Below are 21,008 nucleotides of genomic sequence, written 5' to 3' on the forward strand. Positions count from 1 at the left end.
GTTTCAAATGTGCGTTGGCGAAGTTATGCATGTTGTTTCGTTGGAGCTGTCTTTAAGAGCTCGCAAACATGATACTATTGGGTCCCATAGTTTCTCCGCTACTGAGAATGCAACGAAGAAGCAGTTGTCTCACAACATGGCAACTTGTGGTTATCGTCGGATTCTCAATAGGTAGGAGTAGCCTGACGCATACATAGGTGGTCACTGGAATCTGAATCGAAAGGTTGTATTTGCAAATCCTTCTTTTGTTGGTCTACTAGTGATGAGTTAGTTGTAGTGAATTGGTCCACGAATTGGACTATGTTGTCATTGGATGTTATGCCAAATATTGGGTCCAAAGCAACCCATGGTCGTGTTGGCTCCCTTTGTTTTGGAAGTGGGTCACGAAGAAATGGTCCTTTATTGGGATGCATTCTTTTTCAATAGCCTCTTCATGCACTGAAACCTGTGCACATAATATCTTGTAGTCGTGACCGGGTCTTCACGAATTAGGTTTCAAATGTGCGTTGGCGAAGTTATGCATGTTGTTTCGTTGGAGCTGTCTTTAAGAGCTCGCAAACATGATACTATTGGGTCCCATAGTTTCTCCGCTACTGAGAATGCAACGAAGAAGCAGTTGTCTCACAACATGGCAAATACATTTTTTTTAAGTTTGTGCTTATAGACCGTGAACGTGCATGAATCTATGTTAGTGTCTTGCATTGCGTCCTTTGCTTGGAGTGTGCATCCCTTGAGTTGTCCTTTTCGCATGTGCACCCACGTGGATGATAGGACTTGATGAACTAGGACTTTAAGAAAAGATTCTCAATGGACAGTGCAAAATGTCTGTCTTCATTTGTGAGATCCTATCGTGCAATATCTTGGTAAGAGATACGATTAGGAACGTTATGTGCTTGAGGATGGTCTTAGAAAAGCTTGGGGAATGATAGTTCCTCACAATGTTTGTCCCTGAATATGCTTACAGGTGTGAACCCTTTGGAGGGGGCAATGGGTATTGTTTTGTCCTCATAGTCTATTACTTGTTGTCTTGTGTATATGCTATGTACAAGTGTGTTTGTTTCGATGGAGATGCTTATATGGAGAAAGACCAGCACCTCTTGTCCTAGCTAGAAGAGAATTCATGGCAGCTGGAACAAAACAGAAGTTAGCTGGAAGAAACTAAGAAGCAGCTGGAAGAAAAAAAGGAGGCAGGAAAGCCTCAAGAAGCTCGGATTTTGAAAGACTTTTCTTGTTGATGCGAGATGAATGGAAGCACGAGGAGGTACTTAGTCGCGCAGACCTTGCCTAGAGCGAGAAGTAGCACGGACTTGATCAAGAGGCTATTATGCTTCAACATAAGCACATGTTAGCCACTATGCCCATGACGTATCCCCAATGATAATCTTCTAAGAGGCATCGTTTGTAACGTGTGTCCAGGTGTTTTGTATATTGAAAACAGGGCAAAGCGTTCCAATAACTTCAAAATCTCGATAACTTGTTGAAGAAGCATGCAAAGGTGGTCTCACTCGAGTGTCATCCCACCGACTCACAAGAAACGCCGTGCATCTAATTGCATATCCTCAAACTGTTAAGATGAGAGGGGTTGAATGATGACCATGTTGTATTTTTCATCTAAGATGATATCGCTAGTACTGCTGCGAATCCTCACGCTATCGTGGAGTTTGCAAGGTCAAAGGGCAAGATTACCATGAGGCAGAGTCCTCTAAATTTGATTTGTTTTGAGCCCTGTACTATGTCATAGCTTGCCTTTTCTTCCACCTTTGGATTTGTAGCCTTAATCTTTTTTTCTATTAATGCTTAATGAACAATTCACGGGAGGCGACATTACTCGTGCATTCATTGGAAATAAGAGCCTTGTATGTGATCTTTCACGTTTTCTAAAGAAAAGTTATTGACCAATTAGCCTCATTCACGGACATCCTAGCCACAACGATTCTAAGGAAGCGTATAATAGTGTCCACACTCTTACTACGATCGAGGAACACAGCGACAAAAATGCATCTTTCCACGTTGGGATTTCGAAATGACAGGACTATTGCAAATACATTCTTTTCTTCTAAAATAAATGAGGCTTACAGCTTTTATTTTATGAAGAAGGCTCAAATATGGAACATCAACATATCAATTAGCCTCATTCACGGACAACATGGCCACAATGATTCTAAGGAAGTGTATAACAGTGTCCACACTCTCACTACTATCGAGGAACACAGCGACAAAAATGCATCTTTCCACGTTGGGATTTCGAAATGACGGGACTACTGCAAGTACATTCTTTTCTTCTAAAATAAATGAGGCTTACAACTTTTATTTTATGAAGAAGTCTCAAACATGGAACAACATCATTATATCATGCTTGTGGTCCATCACGATGAAGTATGAGGGCCTTCAGTGATGGGACTTGGCCAATCACTTGGATGCTATTCCACGTGTAGCAATATGGTCTTGAGGGGTCTCTACTAACAAGAGTGCCTCCGCATCCCTCGCACTCAAACTCCACCAGTTGCTTGTTCACATTCATAAAGCAAAGCACTCGAGAGCCCTGCAAATGGGAATATTTGTTTTCTTACAACTTATGAACTTGAAACAAAGTGAAAGAGGAATGGTAGAGTGATAACCATCTGGCCATAGCTCAAATGAGAAACCTAGCTGATGAAGGCATCCTTTATATTGCTCTTTTTAGTGCCCTCTGGAATGTCGGCGAGGATTGTGAAATCGTAGATGCCCAGTGCATTCTGTAGGGTCAAAGTGCGGAGAGAAGAAAAGTACAAGGACACTGCAAGCAAAAGATGTCTCAGTAGAATGATGAAAAGAAAGCAAGTACAAAGTACATGAAAGAGACCCTAGGACTAAGTGTCCTAGGTGTCACATAGGACTAAGTGTCCTATGTGGCATAAAAGGCACTAGAACACTGAAGTGCCTATAACTATGCCTACAAGGCACATACCAGGGCCCATAGTGCATCAATACGACGGGGAGAAGATGGCCTACAAACCCCCCTCCATGGTATGAGCTGAAGTATCCTGGAAACGTCGCAGAATACCTGGTATTTTCTGGTCATGGTGGCACATTTCATCCCAAGGGATATAGCCACCTATGAATGTCCAAGGCAGGGCAGATCATGTAACAAAGGGAACCAAGTGTAAAGCTTGAAGAAAAGCTTCTAACTTGGGACGAGGAAGTGCCTTTGTAAACAGATCTGCTAAGTTGTCTCAGTTGGAATGTAGGACAACTCTCTGTCTCCCACTGACAAGCGCTCTCGAACATAATGATAGTGAACCTCAATGTGCTTGGTACACGTATGAAAGACTGGATTATGCGCAATAGCCAAAGCACTTTGGCTGTCAGTGTAGAGAGTAGTGGAGGATGGTTGACATATATCAAGATCTGCATGTAACTGTCGAAGCTAGACACACTCAACTGTAGCAGTGAAGGCTGCCCTGTACTCAGCCTCACAGCTGGAAGTGGCAACTGTAGGTTGCTTTTTGCTGAGCCAAGAGATGCATGAGTTACCAAGCAAAAAATAGTTACCAGTGTGGGACACTCTAGTGTCAGAACAACCTGCCCAGTCACTAACCGTGTAAGCATGCATGACAAGTGAACCCTGATCACCATAGAAGAGAGCTAAATCCTGAGTACGTCTGAGATATTTGAAGATTCTCTTCACTCCCGGCCAATGCTGTGAACTAGACATGTGCATGAACCGGCTGAGCTGGGATACAGCATACTGTAAATCAGGATGGGTGTGGCACAAGCAAATGAGACATCCAACAGCCTGCTGGTAGAGGGTGACATCACATGGTGGATTCGCATCAGAAGCAGAGAATTTGAAGCCAGGTTCCACTGGAGTAGAGATTGGCTTGCAATCCTCAAACAGGAAACGTTCGAGGAGCTGCCCAATGTACTTGGAGTGAGTCATCATAATACCCCCCTCAACATGAGCAATCGAATGCCCAAGTAATAGTGCAGCTGTCCCAAATCTGACATTTCAAATGACTGCTGCAAATCAGCCTTAAAATCTGAAATATGCTGAGTATCGGGGCCAGTAATCAGCATGTCATCCACACATAAAATCAGCACCAAAAAATCAGAACCACTCCCACGGGCATAAAGAGTGGGCTCTGTAGAACTGTTCTGAAAACCAAGGGACAGTAAGTGTGCATGAATTTTGGCATACCATGCCCTAGGTGCCTGCTTCAATCCATAAAGGGCTTTACGCAGCCGGCATACCTTGTTTTCAGATCCAACAACCTCAAAGCCAGGAGGTTGTGACACATATACCTCTCCCTACAAATCCCCACGAAGAAAGGCAGTTTTGATGTCAAGCTGATGCACCTGCCAATGCCTGTGGGCTGCGATGGCAATGACACATCTGATGGTGGTAATCCTGGAAGTGGGAGCAAAGGTCTCCTCAAAATCAATGCCTTGTTTTTTAGCATATCCTTTTGCAACAAGGCGGGTTTTGAACCAATCTATGCTGCCATCAGATTTCCTTTTCAATTTGTGACCCACCGTGTACCAATGGCATTCTTGCCAAGAGGAAGATCTACCAATTCCCATGTGTCATTTTTCTCAATAGACTTGAGCTCAGCTCGCATAGCATCCATCCACTGCTTGCTATCAAAAGCATCTTTGTGGCATAAGGGCTCTTCATTGCATGCTGTAGCAAGAAGTGCTGTCTCAAGAAAGTGACCATGCATCTGACGGTTGGCTGATCTTGTACGGCAAGCAAGAGCCTGATCTTGTTTGCTGTCCCTTAAGGTATCAAGAAGCCATTTTGAAACTGATTTTTGCTGTCTATTGACAGCCCTTTCTTCAATCATTGCATTCAAATATCACTCTGAAACCTGAAGTGGAAATTGCTGAATTTGAAATCAAGTTGAAGTCCAGGCACAAAAAAAACATTTGTTAGAGTGACAGGATGGCTTGAAATGGACGTGAGCTGCACATCTCCAATTCCTATCACAGCATAGGAAGCATTATTAGCACATGTGATAGTCCCCTCTCGAGGAGCATTAGCCAAGGAATGAAACAACTATCTGCAAGAGGTTACGTGCTTGGAAGCACCACTATCAAAATACCAAGACTGAGCATCATTAGCAAAAAAGAATGCATCAACTTTGGAGGGATCAAAAGAGCAATGGACAGCCCATGCCCGATCATCCTGGAGAGCATGTGCATGTGAGGCATCTGCTGGCTCATGGGGTTCAATTGCATGTGAGGCATTTACTGTCAATCCTACTTTCTTTTTCTCCAAAGCAATGCGCTTCCTGCATTCTGAAATTTCATGCCCTGGCTTGCGACAATAGTTGCATCTTTTCTTCTTTGACTTATTTGCTGTATTTTGAGATACATTGGAGGAAATGCCACTGTTAGGCGCATATTTAGGTTTGCAATAGGCTTGGAAGCCTTGCCTTTTCCTTTCTGCTGTGAAGCAAATGCATGATCAAGAATAGTAGCTTGCCTATTAGCACGACTTTGCTCTTCCTGCAAAAGCAAAGTGACTAACTGATCAAAGGAGTAGTGGTCTGGATTACACATGGCTACTAGTCGAAGGGTTGTAGCAAACCCTTGATATGTATCTGGCAGCCCATTCAATGTGGTACTGACAAGCTGAGAATTGGGCACCACCTCATCAATATTGGCAAGTTGTTCCATGAGGTCCTTGACCTTTGTCAAGTATGTATCCATAGAGTCACCTTCATTCATGCTGACTTCCTGCAATTGCCTTCTTAAATATGCAACATGTGCCTCATTGCGAATCTGATAAAGAGAAGCCAATTTGACCCAAGCATCCTTTGCTGTCCTGCATGACCGGATGTGTGGAATAATGATTCTCTTGCATGATAAACAATACAGGAATGTGCATTTGCATCTCTTGCATCCCATCTTGTTTGTTCTTGAGTTGGAGGAGTAGCAATAGGGGTGCTAGAGGATAAAGCATCAGAAGTTGTCCCCCCTGTAGAGGGACCAGCATTAGGGGTAGCGACTACAGCATTGGCTGGCCTCAGATCAATCCCAGAAACAATGTTCAAAAATTTCTTGCAACAAGAATATGTTTCATGAGATAAGACCACATTGGATAGTTGGTGCCATCCAACTTATCATCGTCACCGAAGAATGCCAAATAAGTCATGATTGTTGCCAGCCATTGCAAATATGACAAGTAAAAAATGCACGGACAAAGTGACCCAAAAGATAGCCTCAAGGCTTGCAACTGCAAAAAAATAGGACTTGCTGTCCAAATCTGGAAAAGCCCCAAATTAAGCTGTAATTTGCAAATGTGATCAAATGGCCTGCAATTTCTTGCCAATTTCACTGCAAATCTGAAAGTATCGTGCAATTTGCCTGCAATAGACCCAAAAGCCCTAATTTGTAGAGCAAAACCGAGCCAAAAATAAGGCAAATTCAAGAAAAGCCCCAAATTGTCAGCAAATATGCAGTCTACCTGCAAAATCATGGCCCAAATGCAAAAGCCCCAATTTCTTGCGGGAAATTGCATACAAAAGAGGGCAAATGATCTGAAAGCCCCAATTTGCAATTTGTCTGCAAAAGCCCCAAATTTCACTACCAATGTGTGGAAATGAGCACACCCACAATCCAAAATGCACCTGCTTGAATGTCTGTTCAAGAATTCACAAAAGTCCTAATATTTGCTCCAAAATTGCTATGAGCGTGTAAAAAAGGACTCTACAAAGAGAATATGATTGTACGGAGCAAGCGGGAGCTGACGGGACAGCGTTGGCATTGCACGTGTGGAATATTTGTACAGTACTACGGACATTGTATGGACAATGCTTGTAGGTACAATCGAAGCAGATGGTGCTCACGTAGGTACGGATGACCGTACGTTGTATGGTTGGAGCGTTGCCAATACAGGACTGGAGATGCGTCGCTAGTACGAGTGTACGGACAACAGCGTGGGCTGCTGTGAGGTTGTACGAAATCAATCCGTACAGATTGTACGGAGGTGCTTGATGTAGATCAGCCAGGCGCTGGAGCAAGGGCTTGGGCGAGGAGCAAGAGAGTTGAGAGCAGGGAGCTAGGAGCAGCAGGTCCGGGAAGAAGACACTGCTCTGATACCACTGTAGGGTCAAAGTGCGGAGAGAAGCAAAGTACAAGGACACTGCAAGCAAAAGCTGTCTCAATAGAATGATGAAAAGAAAGCAAGTACAAAGTACATGAAAGAGACCCTAGGACTAAGTGTCCTGGGTGTCACATAGGACTAAGTGTCCTATGTGGCATAAAAGGCACTAGAACACTGAAGTGCCTATAACTATGCCTACAAGGCACATACCAGGGCCCATAGGGCATCAATACGACCGGGAGAAGATGGCCTACAAATTCTTCTTCCACATGTATGAGACATTCTTCAGAGTTTACATAACTATGCCCTCTTCATTGAATTCTTGCAAACGATAACTGCAATGACTCAATGTGTGAGGGGATTTCAAAAAAGAACACTACAACTTAATTGCAGAATTTAACAACATTACTCATTGCAGCTTGATCCTCAAGCCGTCGACCATTCACAATTATGATTTGGTCGCTCGCGCTAGAATGACTGTCCACCGTCACTACAACAAAGGCAATCGTCGCCATAACTGTCGAGATATGTGTTGGGAAGGTCACCTCCCCATCTGGAATCCCCCATATGAGGAGAGCATGGGGGGGGGGGGGGGGGGGGGGGGGTTGAACCTGGGTCTTGACGGATGGTCACATGGGTAGAAGATGGCTGCCATGGGGGCAGAGATCAGAGAGAAAAAGGAAAGTACCTGGACGCATCAAAGTGGCTGCAAGACTTGGTGTCAAGACCATGGCAGATGGCGATGCATACATGGCATAGATCTGGCCTGGAAGAGGCAGATCTGGAGCAGCACAAGATGGCGGGGTATCGCTGGGTACATGCGCCTACATGGCAAGCTATCTGGCGAGGCGTGGGGGTAAGCACATGGCCTGCAACATACCCTAAAGATGGGGCAGGAATATGGCAGGACAGATCAGCAAACAGGTCGGCCAACAATAGGGCTGGTTGAGCCAGCCAACCAGGCCTTGGTTAGGCTGTTCAAGAGGGCTGGGTCCCTGCCTGGAACAAAGGCATTGAAAGGGCCAGGAAAGACCCTTATATAGGGCACTGGTTGGGCTGGTACGGGCAGCCAACCAGTCGGTTGTTGACGGACCAGGTCGGCCAGATTTGGCATGGCTGGTCGGTTTTTCGCAGCAGCCCTTGGGGCTATAAAAGGAGGGCCTCCAGGCCCTCATTCCACATCTTCTAGAGCAGCCATTCACAAGCAGATTGAAGCAGTGGAGCAGCTGCCTTGGGGACTACATTCAGGAGGACCAAGAGGACCTGTGTGCTGCAGACAAAGCTTGAAAGGGGCTGCCTACCTAGGCTGACACACATGGCAGCAAGGTTGACAAGATCATTCTGGACAGAAAGTCTACAGATGCTCGAGTCTAGAGATAGCCGGCAGATAGGAGAAGTACCTTGTGGTAAGATCAAAGGACCACACCATCGGTGGGACTTTGGATCTATCTCTTTTGTATTGTGTCCATAGCTTCGGACGGAAATATATTATTTTGGTGGTTTCTATATCTGGCTGGTTCATTGTCTATTGATGAGTTTGCACATCTATGTGATGCACATTAAGTTAAGAAGTTTGTGATTCCACACTCCACACCACACTTTGTGAGCTCCTGGGCTATTCTATCAGTCTTCTGCTGTGCGTACCCTCTGTTGGCCCATGTCTAACAATATGACCCTTGTTGGAAGCTAAAACTGATGATGCCCATGGGACGTATGCAGCAATGGATTTTTCAAGGAGCAAAGGTATATTATCGTCAAGCGGCTCGGCTTTCACTATCAGGGTAGTTGTGTCAACATGCAAGGAGTACGACAAAGAATGATTAAAATGTAACCTTACGAATAACAACACGAATCATAGGCTAGTGGGTGGAAGGAAACAATGCCATGCAAAACGACATTGTCTTGTTTGCTGAGTTCACTTCATCCGGCAAATCATGTCCGTAATTTCCACAGCTCTTGCCAACATCTGTGCATACAACAAATCGACGACAACGATGAACACATGGACATGAAGTTCATTGCATGGAAGCAAACAGTGCACATGCAAAATGAGATTCTACCATTGGTGAGCTGACTTCGTCGGTGAAATCATCTGCATCCTTTCTACAAGCCTTGCAAACATTTGTCCGCACAACCAGGCAATCATGATGATGTGGATTGGTCTTGTCTAAAACTTGTTTGCTCAGTCACTTGCATACGCGCACTCTGTACCTCGAGAGACAAATATTTATCTATTATGCATCACAACACTTTCCTTTTTAGATCAAGGATCCTGAATTGCGATGATCAAACCCTACCTTGCATAGGTATATGCTTCTGCCGTATTAGCGGACATGCAAATTTCACCTTGTGAATTTTTCGTCCAAGTTGCGACCTGCTGATATTGTGATAATTCTTTCTATCTTAATTGGTGCGTTGCCCTATCAACTAGATTTAGATTTAGATGCTCGTTGGGGAAAGACTAAAATGAAAATGTTTAGACTTCACAAGCAGTTGTAGCTTGAATGAAGAGATTTTGGACTACCTTTTGATTAGCCTTCTCCTTTAGTGCTAGCCCTTCGTCATGGCTGAGTTTGTCCTTCACCTTCGGAGTGCCGACAGAAACTCAGTACGAAGACTTTGTATAAATGGATGCGGCACCCACTGTTGGGCGTTGATGACGTCAGTGGGGATGCCATAGTAGCTAGTCCCTGCTATGCATGATGGAGTGTATGGTTTTCAACCTTGTGAGTGAGTATCATGAGATTGAAACTCCACTATGTTGTGTTTTTAGAGGATGAATTTGGGAATGTCCCTGGATTCATCTAGGTATAAACTCTACCTTGTTCCATTCTTTGCTATGGCGTGAATAGAGAAAGAAAGAAAGAAATTTTATTAGAGTCTTCGGAAGACCGATGGGTCTATGAGACTGAAAGAAAACCTGATACAAATCACAGTAAGGGTGGAGCTACTGAAACGAGCATCATCACCCGTGCTGAATCCTAAGTCCGATCATACATAATCAAATACATCTGGATGTAACAATGAAAAGAAAAGGACTGGAGGAGAGCAGAATCCTCTGTATGTCATGTCACCCTGGCTGGTACGTAAGCGATGCTCCCTAGGAATCCCCTCTACTCTGCCGCTCTCTATGCGGAGGCGGTGTGATGATACTCGAAACTGTTCGATGGAGATCCGTAGTGAGTGAGGCATATGAAGCTCAGTGTACCCCAGTGGTGTAATGAATCCCTCCTCTGAAATACGAAGACAGTAATCTCTGTAGAAACTCAGCTTCACTGAAAGTTCCCTCGGCTCCAACCAGGTCCTAAAGGTGTGTAGCTGCAGGAGATCCTCTGGAATGACCTGGTTGGTGTGTGGCTTGATCGGGATGGTGGGTGGGAGCACCGGAGGGGCATCTAAACAGTACTGAAAAGGAGGTATCATATCGATGTGGAACAACCCTAGTCTCACAAACCATCTGTGAGTCCGTGCATACCAGCATCGCTCGTCTCCCTCTGCTGCCAACCTCATGGAGGAATCGATAGCCAACCATGGCAACCTCTTTCTCCCTGATGTGCAGTCCCCATATGATCTAACCCGGTGTAGATATGGGATGGTCTGAAAGGCTGCATCTAGCTGGAGTGGAGAAGCACCAAACTCGGCCTGAATGATGTGATGTGGTACATATGGTTTTCCCTGGATCATCCATGAGAGCATGAGGAACTGCAGGCGCTCCACCCGTGTCCACTCTATCTTTGACATGTCAGGCACACCCGGTGTAGATATGGGATGGTCTGAAAGGCTGCATCTAGCTGGAGTGGAGAAGCACCAAACTCGGCCTGAATGATGTGATGTGGTACAGATGGTTTTCCCTGGATCATCCATGAGAGCATGAGGAACTGCAAGCGCTCCACCCGTGTCCACTCTATCTTTGACATGTCAGGGCCCCAACAAGGGCTGCCATACATACCGGTTGGTCGGACCAAGGAGTCGAAGAGAAGAGCCTTGGTCCGAGGGTTCTGGAAGTGGGAGTGGAAGCATAGTCTCTCTAGCCGAGCCTGTGAGGCGTATCCCCTGCTCAGTCTGGCCTGCATCGTTGGTCTCATTGTGAAGATCGGGCCGGAGAAGATGACCCCCAAGTAAGTGTATGAGGGTACGATCTCAACTGGTGACCCACCGAAAGTAAAAGTAAACTGCTTCCGTTGCATGTTACTCGAGAGGTGTTAAAGATCATGACCTTGGTCTTGCCAAGGTTGACCTCCAAACCATGGGATAAACAAAAAGCCTACAATGCATCCAGGTGTCGCTGGAGCCCCTCGGGTGTGGACGACAAGAGTGCCATGTCATCTGCATAAAGAAGAATCCTGATGATGGTCCCGGCAAGTGAGCAACCGGTCCCTCCGAACGTCCCCATGAAAGTCTCAAGCTCATCGATGTAGAGGCCAAACAGGGTCGGTGATAAGGGACAACCCTGTTTGACCCCTAAGTTACTCAAGATCTCATCTGTCTAACCTGCACCTGTCCGAACTCGGCGTGAGACCGGCCTGACCCTTTGCTCTGAGCCCTCTCATCTCTGCGAACAAGCTGACGGACGCATCCAATAGAGCGGCATAGATCTTGGACATCACATGTCCAATCATGATAGTCCTGTAGTTACTCGGGTCCATGGGATCCCCTGCCTTGTGGATGGGGGTGATGGTGTTGAGTGTCCAAGTGCGGGGGAAGCCAAACAGCGTCATTGAATAGTTTGCTAGGATTGGGGCTAACGTGTCGATCCCATATGCGATAAACTCAGTGCATAGTCTCTCGTGATCCTTAGCTCGGCCATTGTGCAGTTTCAATGTCGCATCCTTGACTCCCCCTTTGGTGAACAACGTGCAAGTGGTGGGGCGAGGTGTGTGTATGAGATCTGGAGTGGGCTGGTGTGGGACATCATAAAGATGGTGTGCATATGTGTGCCAGACTCTCGTGTTGGTGAGGAGTGATGGAGACCTACGCTCAAGGAATCTCCGCAAAAATTCCTTAGAGTTGTTGCTGTACAAGATGTGCGGTTGCTCCTCCTCATTTCGATGAAGAAATGCCTACTTCTTCTGACGTACGAGACGTTGGTACTTGCGTACCGTGTCTGGTGTGTTCGGGAGGTGACATTTGGTTTCAAGTCAGAGCTGTCGGTGATAAGCCTCGCACTCCGCAGCGTACCAATTGTTGCAGGCTACAAAACCAAGAGGTGGTGGTCTAGTGGACCGTGTGGTGTGGGGAAAGATTTGGAGGGCAGCCTCGTGGAGTGTGCAACTAATTAGGGCAGCACGGTCCTCTATGAGTGGTATGTGATCGATGTAGGTTAGGAGTCTGTTTAGGCGTCCAGAGTAGGCCGGTGAGAGGCTGTGATCAAAGTGTATGTCGTGGTAGGTGTTGTGCTTCCTATGTGGTGTGTGTGGTGTGGCTAAGCGTGGGGTGGCAATAGTGAAGAATAGGTATGTGTGATCAGCTCTTGGAGGGAGTGGTGCTACGGTGAAGTCGGTGATACATGAAGTGAAGGTGGGGGATCCCATGATGTAATCTACTACACTAGTGTCCCCCCTATGTGGGAAGCAAGTAAAACCTCCTGAGGAGGGCCATAGGTCAAGCCCGTTGTAGATGATGAGATCATGCATCCTGCCCAGATCAAGGAGCTTGTGTCCATATGGTGTAACAGGCCCGTGTTGGTCCGATGAGGTCCTGGTCATACCTGCTCCGCCTAGGTCCATGTTTGGTAGCATGATAGAATCATCTCGGAAGTCCAGGAGTGGTGCCTGGCGCGTGCTCGTACTGGCGTTGAAGTCCCCAACAAGGAGAACTTCCCCGCGGGCTGAAAGGTCTGGGATATCCTGATGTATGGGTGCATATGGCGATGTCTCACCCTCCTCTCGTGCCACTCTGGCAAAGTGGGATGTGTCTAGCGGGAAGTAGCATATTGCTATGAAAAGGTCACGCGTGTCTGTGCGTCGGATCCGGATCCACATGAATCGGGAGTGTGCGTCCTTCCTCTCAATGGAGATGGCTCCAACGAGGGAAGACTTGTACAATACTGCGACCCCGCTTGATCCTCGGACTCCTCCTGTATCCCTCGTCTCATCCCTGAAGGCTGACTATCGGTAGTGGACGCTCTGGGCTCTGGTGTGTCTCCGTGTAAAAGACTATGTCTCGTCCTGTATAAGACTCCGAGAAGTTCCCTGGGTCTGACCATAAGGTACCATTACAGTTCCAAATGGTGCAGTCTAGGGTCTCGGAAACCTGAGTCTCATAGGCCCTGTCCCCCTAGGGGGTACGGGTGGGAGCCCGACGGGTGTCGGTCAACAACCTACCATCTCGGGCCACGGCCCATTTCCCCTCCTTGCGGGCAACATCCCGCTGCTGCAAAAGAACTCGTCGCTCCTCTATCTGTAGTGGTGTCAAGTCCTCGTCCATGGACAGGGTGGGATGCTCTCGTAGAGCGGCTCGGCGTCGAAGTGTCGCTAGTCAAGTATGTGAATCTCTAAAGCGAATGACTAGGGGCTGCTCTTGGTTGGGATCTCTCCCAACACGCCATGCTTCCTCTATGCCATGGTCGGGGACCCCCATGGTGGTGGTCACAAAGGTGATCGCCTCCTCCATGGGCGTCGTAGCGGTGCTGGTGCTGTCTCGCGTGATCCCTCGTATCCGGATGTTGGGGGCCTTCAAAGCCCTCTGCTGCTGCTCGTGTGGGGCGGCTGAAACGGTTGCCTTTGCGGGCCGAGGAGTTCCTCAACAAGATTTCGGGACCTTTATCTTCCATAGGGGGTAGTTAAATCCGTCAAGCTTAGGGATGGGACGCTTGCTGTTTTGCTTGCTACAAGAACATAAGTTTTCCTGTTCAAAAACTCAGGAAACTGAGAATACCGTCTCTCCTTCAATGGCTAAATGGATCTAGATACCAAGATTCTTGATGAGATCGCATTTGGGCCTATGGGAAACTCATACTACTCATGACTGACACACGTCACAACAAGACATTAATCCCCCTCCTTCCGCTATCTTCCTGCCCTTCCTCCTACCCGCTTTCTTACAGCTAGAAACTGCATTTGCATTGTTCTTTAGATGACAAGCTTCCCATAGTCTTCTGGACATTCAACAAATATGTTTTTCTCTGTTATAAGCGGAAATTCAAAAGTTTGTTCAGAGCTTTTGTCAAAGTTGCAGTGGTGGGTACTTTATGCAAATTGTTTCTATTGTTGGTTTTGTATTGACCTAATCTGCTTGCTCTCCCTTTTACATGTGTGTGTGCACGTGCATGTACTTTTTTGGTGTGGTAAATGAGTATGTTAAATTTTATATCTAACGGTTATGGCTTTTATATCTAACGGCTATGGCTGAATGAGTCTATAAGGAATATGTATGATTAGCTCTGTTTTTTAGCGCTAGACTGTGTAAAAAGATGAATTTGCATTGTTCACTCAACCAGTTGGTCAAAGTACATGCACTTATCTCACTTGACTTTTCAGCTGCAACTGCTTATTTAGCGACACATAAGAATGCCATAGCATGTAGTGCATGTAATGCGATATTTGTTCAAGGTTTGGAGCCTTGTGATGTGATTTCCAATCAAGTTAATGCTATGCATGCTTTTTGTTTGTAGTTATTTTGCTAAGTTTATTGGATCTCAAGACTGCAATCCATACATTTTGCATGCAACTGTGTTTAGTCTTTGTTCTCACGTGCAAAACCCTAGGCATCTGTTTTGTACATATTGCTTGGTCATAGAAAGACTTGAGCCTGATCGTGAAAGGAATACATCTGTAGGAAATAGCACTTTATGCATATGAATGTTCTATTCTGTACAATCGTTTAGTGGTCTTGAAGATAGGAAGAAAACAATTTTGTCTTTTTGTAATAATGGAGTTCTTTCCTGTAAGTTGTTTCAGTGAGTTCTGAATCCTAATTGATATTCTGGATGCAGATGGATATGAATACATGTAAGGAGTTAATCTTAGGGAAGCCTGCTCCCTTGGTGAGCACATTTAGACTGAGCTACTACACATTGTTGAATCTGATGAGTCGAGCCGAAGGCCAATTTGATGCTGAATATGTGATCAAACATTCCTTTCACCAGTTCCAGCACGAAAAGGTTATGAGTGGCATGTCAGGGTCATGAATTTTCTGAGGTTTTCATGTTGTCGAGGGTTCTAAATGATGTTTTCCAGGCCTTACCGGAGGTAGAAGGAAAGGTTTCAAAACTTGAGAAAGAGGCAGCTTCTCTTGATGCAGCAGGGGAGGTGATCATCATACTAGCCTGGATAGTCATTTTATGATTAGGTTGTTCGCAGTTCATTTGATCTGGGGTTGAAGGTTGAGTTTTTTCTTATGACAGGAATCAATAGCAGAGTATCACAGGTTAAGGCTCCGAATTGTACAGTTGGAAAAACAGATGCTGTCAGAGATTCTTAGGCCAGAGCGTATACTACTTTTTTTGTCACCTGGCAGGCTGGTATTAACTTTTGTAGCATTTGCTTGAACAAATTTTAGGCAGTTTATATATTTTGAAATATCCTCTTACAAAAAAATTCTAGTTCATAGCAGTGGATTTACTCTATGAACGGTTCTAAAACCTCTAGTAATTCAAGCGCTAGCCCTTGGGAGTTGAATTGGGTGGGATTTCCAATCGTGTTCACGGTGTGGCTGAAATGCCTTAAACTAAGAAAGGTTTGGTTCAGTTGAATTTAACTTTGTTATGAGCCCTACATGGGGATGGAGCATGCAGGTGGGAGTCAAAGCGTGTACAACACAGAAATGCCTGGGGCTCTCTGCCTCTCCCCTATCCCTTCAAAAAAAAAAAGAACGGGGGAATATGTTCAAACTGAGTAACAATGCTTTCAACTTCAAAAGGGAATACTCCAAAGAAAGAGAAGAAGAACGGGGAGTAATATGCTTTCAAAAAAAAAAGAACGGGGGAAGATATGTTTAAATCGAGTAACAATGCTTTAACTCCAAATGGGAATACCCCAAAGATAAAAGACAAGAAGACCTCCTAGATTGTTAAATATCAATGTAAACTTGAACCAGTACGAGGAGTGTTAGGTGCTGCAAATGCTAACGAACATGATGTAGGAGGCAAGGTGATTTCAACAATGAGGGAGTTTTGGCAAGCTCCAGGGACTGTTTTGGAAGAAAATCTCAGTAGAGAATTCCACATGGAGGCTTAGAAAGACTGTGGTTGTGAGGCATGAGGAAGCTCCTATATCTCTTTATTGTCAAACATATTTCCTAATCTAGCCTCTCTCTGCAGATCACGGGAGCAGCACCATGATTCTCCTCCCAGCCAATTCTTGCTAAGGCTCACAAGCGAGGCAGAGAGCTACGTTACCAAAATCCACGTGAATCAAATCCTTCTCTTCTCTCTCTAGCCTTAGCAAACCCCAAATCCCTAGATAGATCTAGATGCCACATGTCATCTATATAGGGCCTTCCTAATGCAACATTTCACCCCTCTCTTGGGATGCATTTAATTCCTTGCCCCTAGGCAATATCTCAGCACTAGGCCCTTGGTCTTAGATCTATCTAGTCTGGTGCTATCAGCCCTCACCTAGGACCTTGACATTAAATCCCTCCCGATCATTTACATGAAGCGCAAACACATATATTACAGAGATAGATCCTATAAGGGAAATGTCGACTGATTCTTCCGAGGTCATGCTACCTCGGCTAGAGCGTAACATCTTTACTTCTGTTTTATCAGAATTAGATATTGTCTTGACCGCCACATTTCTCTAGATCATGACTCGGAAGACATTTAGGGTGTTGTTTTGTAAGACCCTGCCATCTTATGCTTTGTATCTTGCAATCTTGGATTTTATTAGCCCACACCCATTGGTCGTTGTGGATAATTCTTATGTCTTGTAGAGTTGACATACAATCTGTGTGTATTGTTCACCCATCAATGGAGCTCTAGTGGGGTGTGCTCATCTTTTCTTCTCCCAAAAGCCTATGATCTGTAAGCTTTCCCTGCCAATAGTACTATTTGGTTACCCCAAATCAAAGGTAATCCAATCCTATGCACTGGGCTCTATTAAAGCTAGTAGCTTTAGGACATTGCATGAAATAGTTGATTTTGTGTTCATGTCTGTAGTCGCATACAACACATGCATAATGAAACAAAGTACATGCAAGTCATGAGTCAATAAAAAAAAATTGAACAAGGAAAGCAAGTGGAGATATTTTCATTCTATGGAGGGCCGTGGACTGTCACATTTCTCTAGCGTGTAATGACTTGAAACAAGACATCTAGGCTTTGTTTTGTAAGACCCTCCTGAGTCCCACCCTTTGCTATGGGTTGATTTGTTTGTTTGTGCCAAAGGCTTGGTTCTAATGCCATTTTGCAAATTTTGAAAAAATCTAGACTTCTTGTTTTTAGCTGTCAAGCTTTAGACACTAAAGCTTTTTCTTTTGGTTTTTACAGGTGAAAGTTAGAGATGGTGGGGATGAATGGGGATGGGGGGTGGTTGTCAATGTTGTTAAGAAGCAACCAGCTGGGCATGGCACCCTACCTTCATCCGTTTTGATGAGTCCAAGGTCTAGCTTTTATTTGGTGGATACATTGCTGTACTGTGCATCTGGTTTGACACAAGATGGTCCTCGTTTAAAGCCAAGGCCATGTCCAAGGGGAGAAAAAGGTGAAATGCATGTGGTGAGTGAATTTTAAAGCCCTCACTTGCCCACCCACCCCCCTTTCCCCTTTCGTTTGCTGTATATACATGATAAATGTGCTTTGGCCACATACGTTCTTTAACATATGGAATTTTCTTTTGTTTTGGTCTCTTTCAGGTGCCTGTACAAATGTCATTGATATGTGGAGTAAGTGCACTCAGGGTAAGTGTTCCAGGGGATTTGCGACCGCCTGAGGCTCGACAAAGTGTTCTTATGGCAGTTCAGGAGTTGGAGAGACGGTTTCCAGATGGTCTACCAAAGTTGGATCCTATAGAGGTTTTTCTTAAATTCTTATTCAGCTTGTTTCTTGCTTCATGTTGTTGTTACTTGGTAGAGATCAGAATTTATTGGAGGAATGGATCCTTATTCAGAATTCCTTAAGTTCTTATGGTGGCAGTAGTTACCTTCTAGTCTAGCCCAAGGATAAGCATAGATTCTACGAGAAGTTACCATGAACTGTGTACTCAGTTGTTGTGAAAGTTGTACAAGATGCCACAAGGACATGGCAAAGTGTCTGTTCAATAGCGATTCTTGAATAGACTCCACGTAGGCAGCCCCTCATACTGGATGATTGCCATCCTTGTAACTCCTAGTGGAATGGTGTATGTTGCACATGCATGTGATTACCATTAACGCACAAGTTAACTTATGCATATCTATGTAATGCACCAGGAATGCGCCCCTTGCAAACTGTAAGTGCTAATGATTTCACCGATTGACTACTTGATGGTTTTACTCTCATCTAATCTTTACTAGTTACACCTTGCAAATTATGTGGAAACTTGTAGCTTTGCGTGACCATACATGGTTCTTTGCCAAAATTTGTGCAACCCTTCATCCGATCCGCCTTGACCTTTCCTTAATGAATCAATGGCTTCCAATCTTCATATGCCTTTCAACCTTACCTTTGATGAGTCGTCATCCATGCCTTTGCTGGACTGTCAAAAACAGCCCACAGTTGATGCATCAGATATCTTTGACAGCTTGATGCCTTTGTGTCAATCAGATCCAAATGATGATGTTACATCTGAGGTTCCTCCTCCTCCTCATGGTCATTTACAGCCACTTGTGCAGACTGAAATCATTAAGATTTACAGCCTGATATGCCTGTGATTGATCATGAGCAGGTTGTTGGAGGTGCCAGCCTCAGAAGTGCTCCGGGGAGGATGGTTTGACTCGGTCCTTTTTCAGGTGTTTCTGGGAGCACATCCTCACTCCCCTCCAGTTGGCTTTTCAACAGATTTTTGACTCAGGCTCTCTCCCTTAGTCCTTGAGTCAAAGTTGGATTTGTTTGATCTCCAGAAAGCCCCAGTCTGCCCTGTCATAAGCTTTCTCAAAGTCCAAGAGTAGAATGGCCACAGCCTGTGGCCATTATGCATGGCCCAATCCGAAGTTATCAAAGATGCTCCTGCCATGCACACATTTGGTAGTGGAGATTGATCACTTTGTTGGACACCGCTTACAAGATCTTAGCCAAGGTCTTGAGCTTGCGGTTGAGGCCTCACATCGTAGATTTAATCCATGATAGGATTTGTTCAGGAACGTAGTATACTTTTTTCACCTTTTGGGAGGCAATGGGTTGGGCATGGGAGGAGTCTCAGCTATTGTGATCCTTCTCCTGGATTTGGTGAAGGCTTATGATAGGATAAAGTGGTCTGTTCTAGAGGGCATGATGCAGAGGATGGGCTTTTAAAAACAACATAGCGAGGTACTTGGGTTGTCAGGTTGGCATTGATTTCAGCAAAGCAACAGATTGCCCCAAGATTTTGTTTTCACCGAAGATTCATGGGTCAGCTTAGGCGCCTTGTGCGCAAGTTCTTATGGGGAGTTTAGGATGGTACAACGAACACTAGAGGCAAGGTTGCTTGGTAGATGGTGATCCTGCCACACGCACAGGGAGGACTTGGTGTTATCGACTCCGACTCTGTAGAGTAGAGACCTTTTGGGCAAACTAGTGGTACGAGGTCTCACTTCAAGCTGTGAGCCCTAAAGCTCTTGCTTCAGCGAGTGCTTCTCATAAATACCTCCCCCACAAGAGGACAATGGCAGCAGTCTCATAGGTAGATTTTTTGAGAGGCTCCCCTCATATGGAAGAGCTCCCACTTGATGCGGAGCCTTTCCAAGGTGTGGCAACGGTTGTCATGCGCCACTCATTTGGCACTCGGAGGTGCGGGGTCGGGAGGGAACTATGCTGGGGTAGAGGACACAGATTGGTTGGGCAGTGGCACCCAGCTAGGTCTTTTTGGACTTGTTGATGCCTTCCCACGGAGGTAGAGGTGCGAGGGAAGGCATATGAAAGGAGCGATATTGATGCGGCAATTCTTGAGGCATGGTGGGCGGCATTGTGTAGTGCCTCGGCCTCCCACTACTGGTATTGACAGTTCTTGAGGATCAGGATGCCACTCTCAAGATACAGTTTCTGCGGCAGTCGCACGGCTCTTACCGTGGATATGTTCGAGTGGTAGAGAGTCAAAGTAGTAGGCTGCTTGGGCAAGCACTGGACCATTGACCAAGGTCCAGTCTTGGCTGGATAGGAGGGCATGAGGTCGTGTCTTTGGTTGTGGGAGGGCCAGCCTGTTAGAGAGATTTTGTGGGATCTGGGGGAGTTCGGATAGGGTGCTCGGAGAGAGTGGAGGAAGTGACCATTTTCTCTTAACGATTCGAATTGAGCGTCGTTTGTGGTTGGAGGCAGCAGCCTGGTCTCCCTCAAGAGAGAGTGACTGGTTGGAGCAGCAAGCTCCCTTGGAGGTTATATCCCGGTTTTCGTCACAACTGTGTTCCAGCCACAGGACTCGGAAGATATCCAATTGCTTTTGGATGGTGGCGGAGGCTTGCCCATTGGCCCATGGTTGGAGCAGATGAGGGTAGATAGTAGATGCCTTTGTTGCTATGTAGACAAAGACCTGGAGATGATTCCACACTATCTTTGGGGCTGCCCAACAGCGGAGAGGAGGTATATGGGAGCCCTCCGGATTGTGGCCAGCACGTAGAGGATGTAGAGAGACTTTACCCGTGGCTGATGGAGGGAGGCCATGCCTTCTCCATTGATGCAGCCACTCCAACCTATAGGATTCAGGACCAATGTGTTATCAAGATAGAGACACATGAGGCGACTCCTCCCTCCTCCCTCCCGCATGCACCCTTCGCCTTCGCCAAAGAATAGTGCATGGGATACGGTGTCCAGCATCACAGCTTGGAATATATGGGCTGCTTGTTGCAGTTCTGTGATGTGAGGCCATGAGGC

At 45.7% G+C, this 21,008-nt stretch overlaps 1 protein-coding gene across 5 annotated transcripts in view; it reads left to right on the plus strand.

The window, feature by feature from the left end:
• The window catches only part of HEN2 (RNA helicase, ATP-dependent, SK12/DOB1 protein), a 65,511-nt gene that overhangs the window by 34,339 nt on the left and 10,164 nt on the right, over window positions 1–21,008 (plus strand). For all 5 annotated transcript variants that reach the window (XM_087383139.1, XM_087383141.1, XM_087383142.1 and 2 more), the window contains exons 6-10: window positions 15,021–15,188; window positions 15,265–15,336; window positions 15,432–15,548; window positions 17,517–17,744; window positions 17,882–18,040. In XM_087383139.1, the coding sequence (XP_087239265.1) occupies window positions 15,021–15,188; window positions 15,265–15,336; window positions 15,432–15,548; window positions 17,517–17,744; window positions 17,882–18,040 (744 nt within the window). The remainder of the gene's footprint in view (window positions 1–15,020; window positions 15,189–15,264; window positions 15,337–15,431; window positions 15,549–17,516; window positions 17,745–17,881; window positions 18,041–21,008) is intronic.

This window comes from Dipteris shenzhenensis, chromosome 12 (genome assembly GCF_047967505.1).
Source record: "Dipteris shenzhenensis isolate YYH24624 ecotype China chromosome 12, Dip_SZ_1.0, whole genome shotgun sequence".
NCBI lineage: Eukaryota > Viridiplantae > Streptophyta > Polypodiopsida > Gleicheniales > Dipteridaceae > Dipteris > Dipteris shenzhenensis.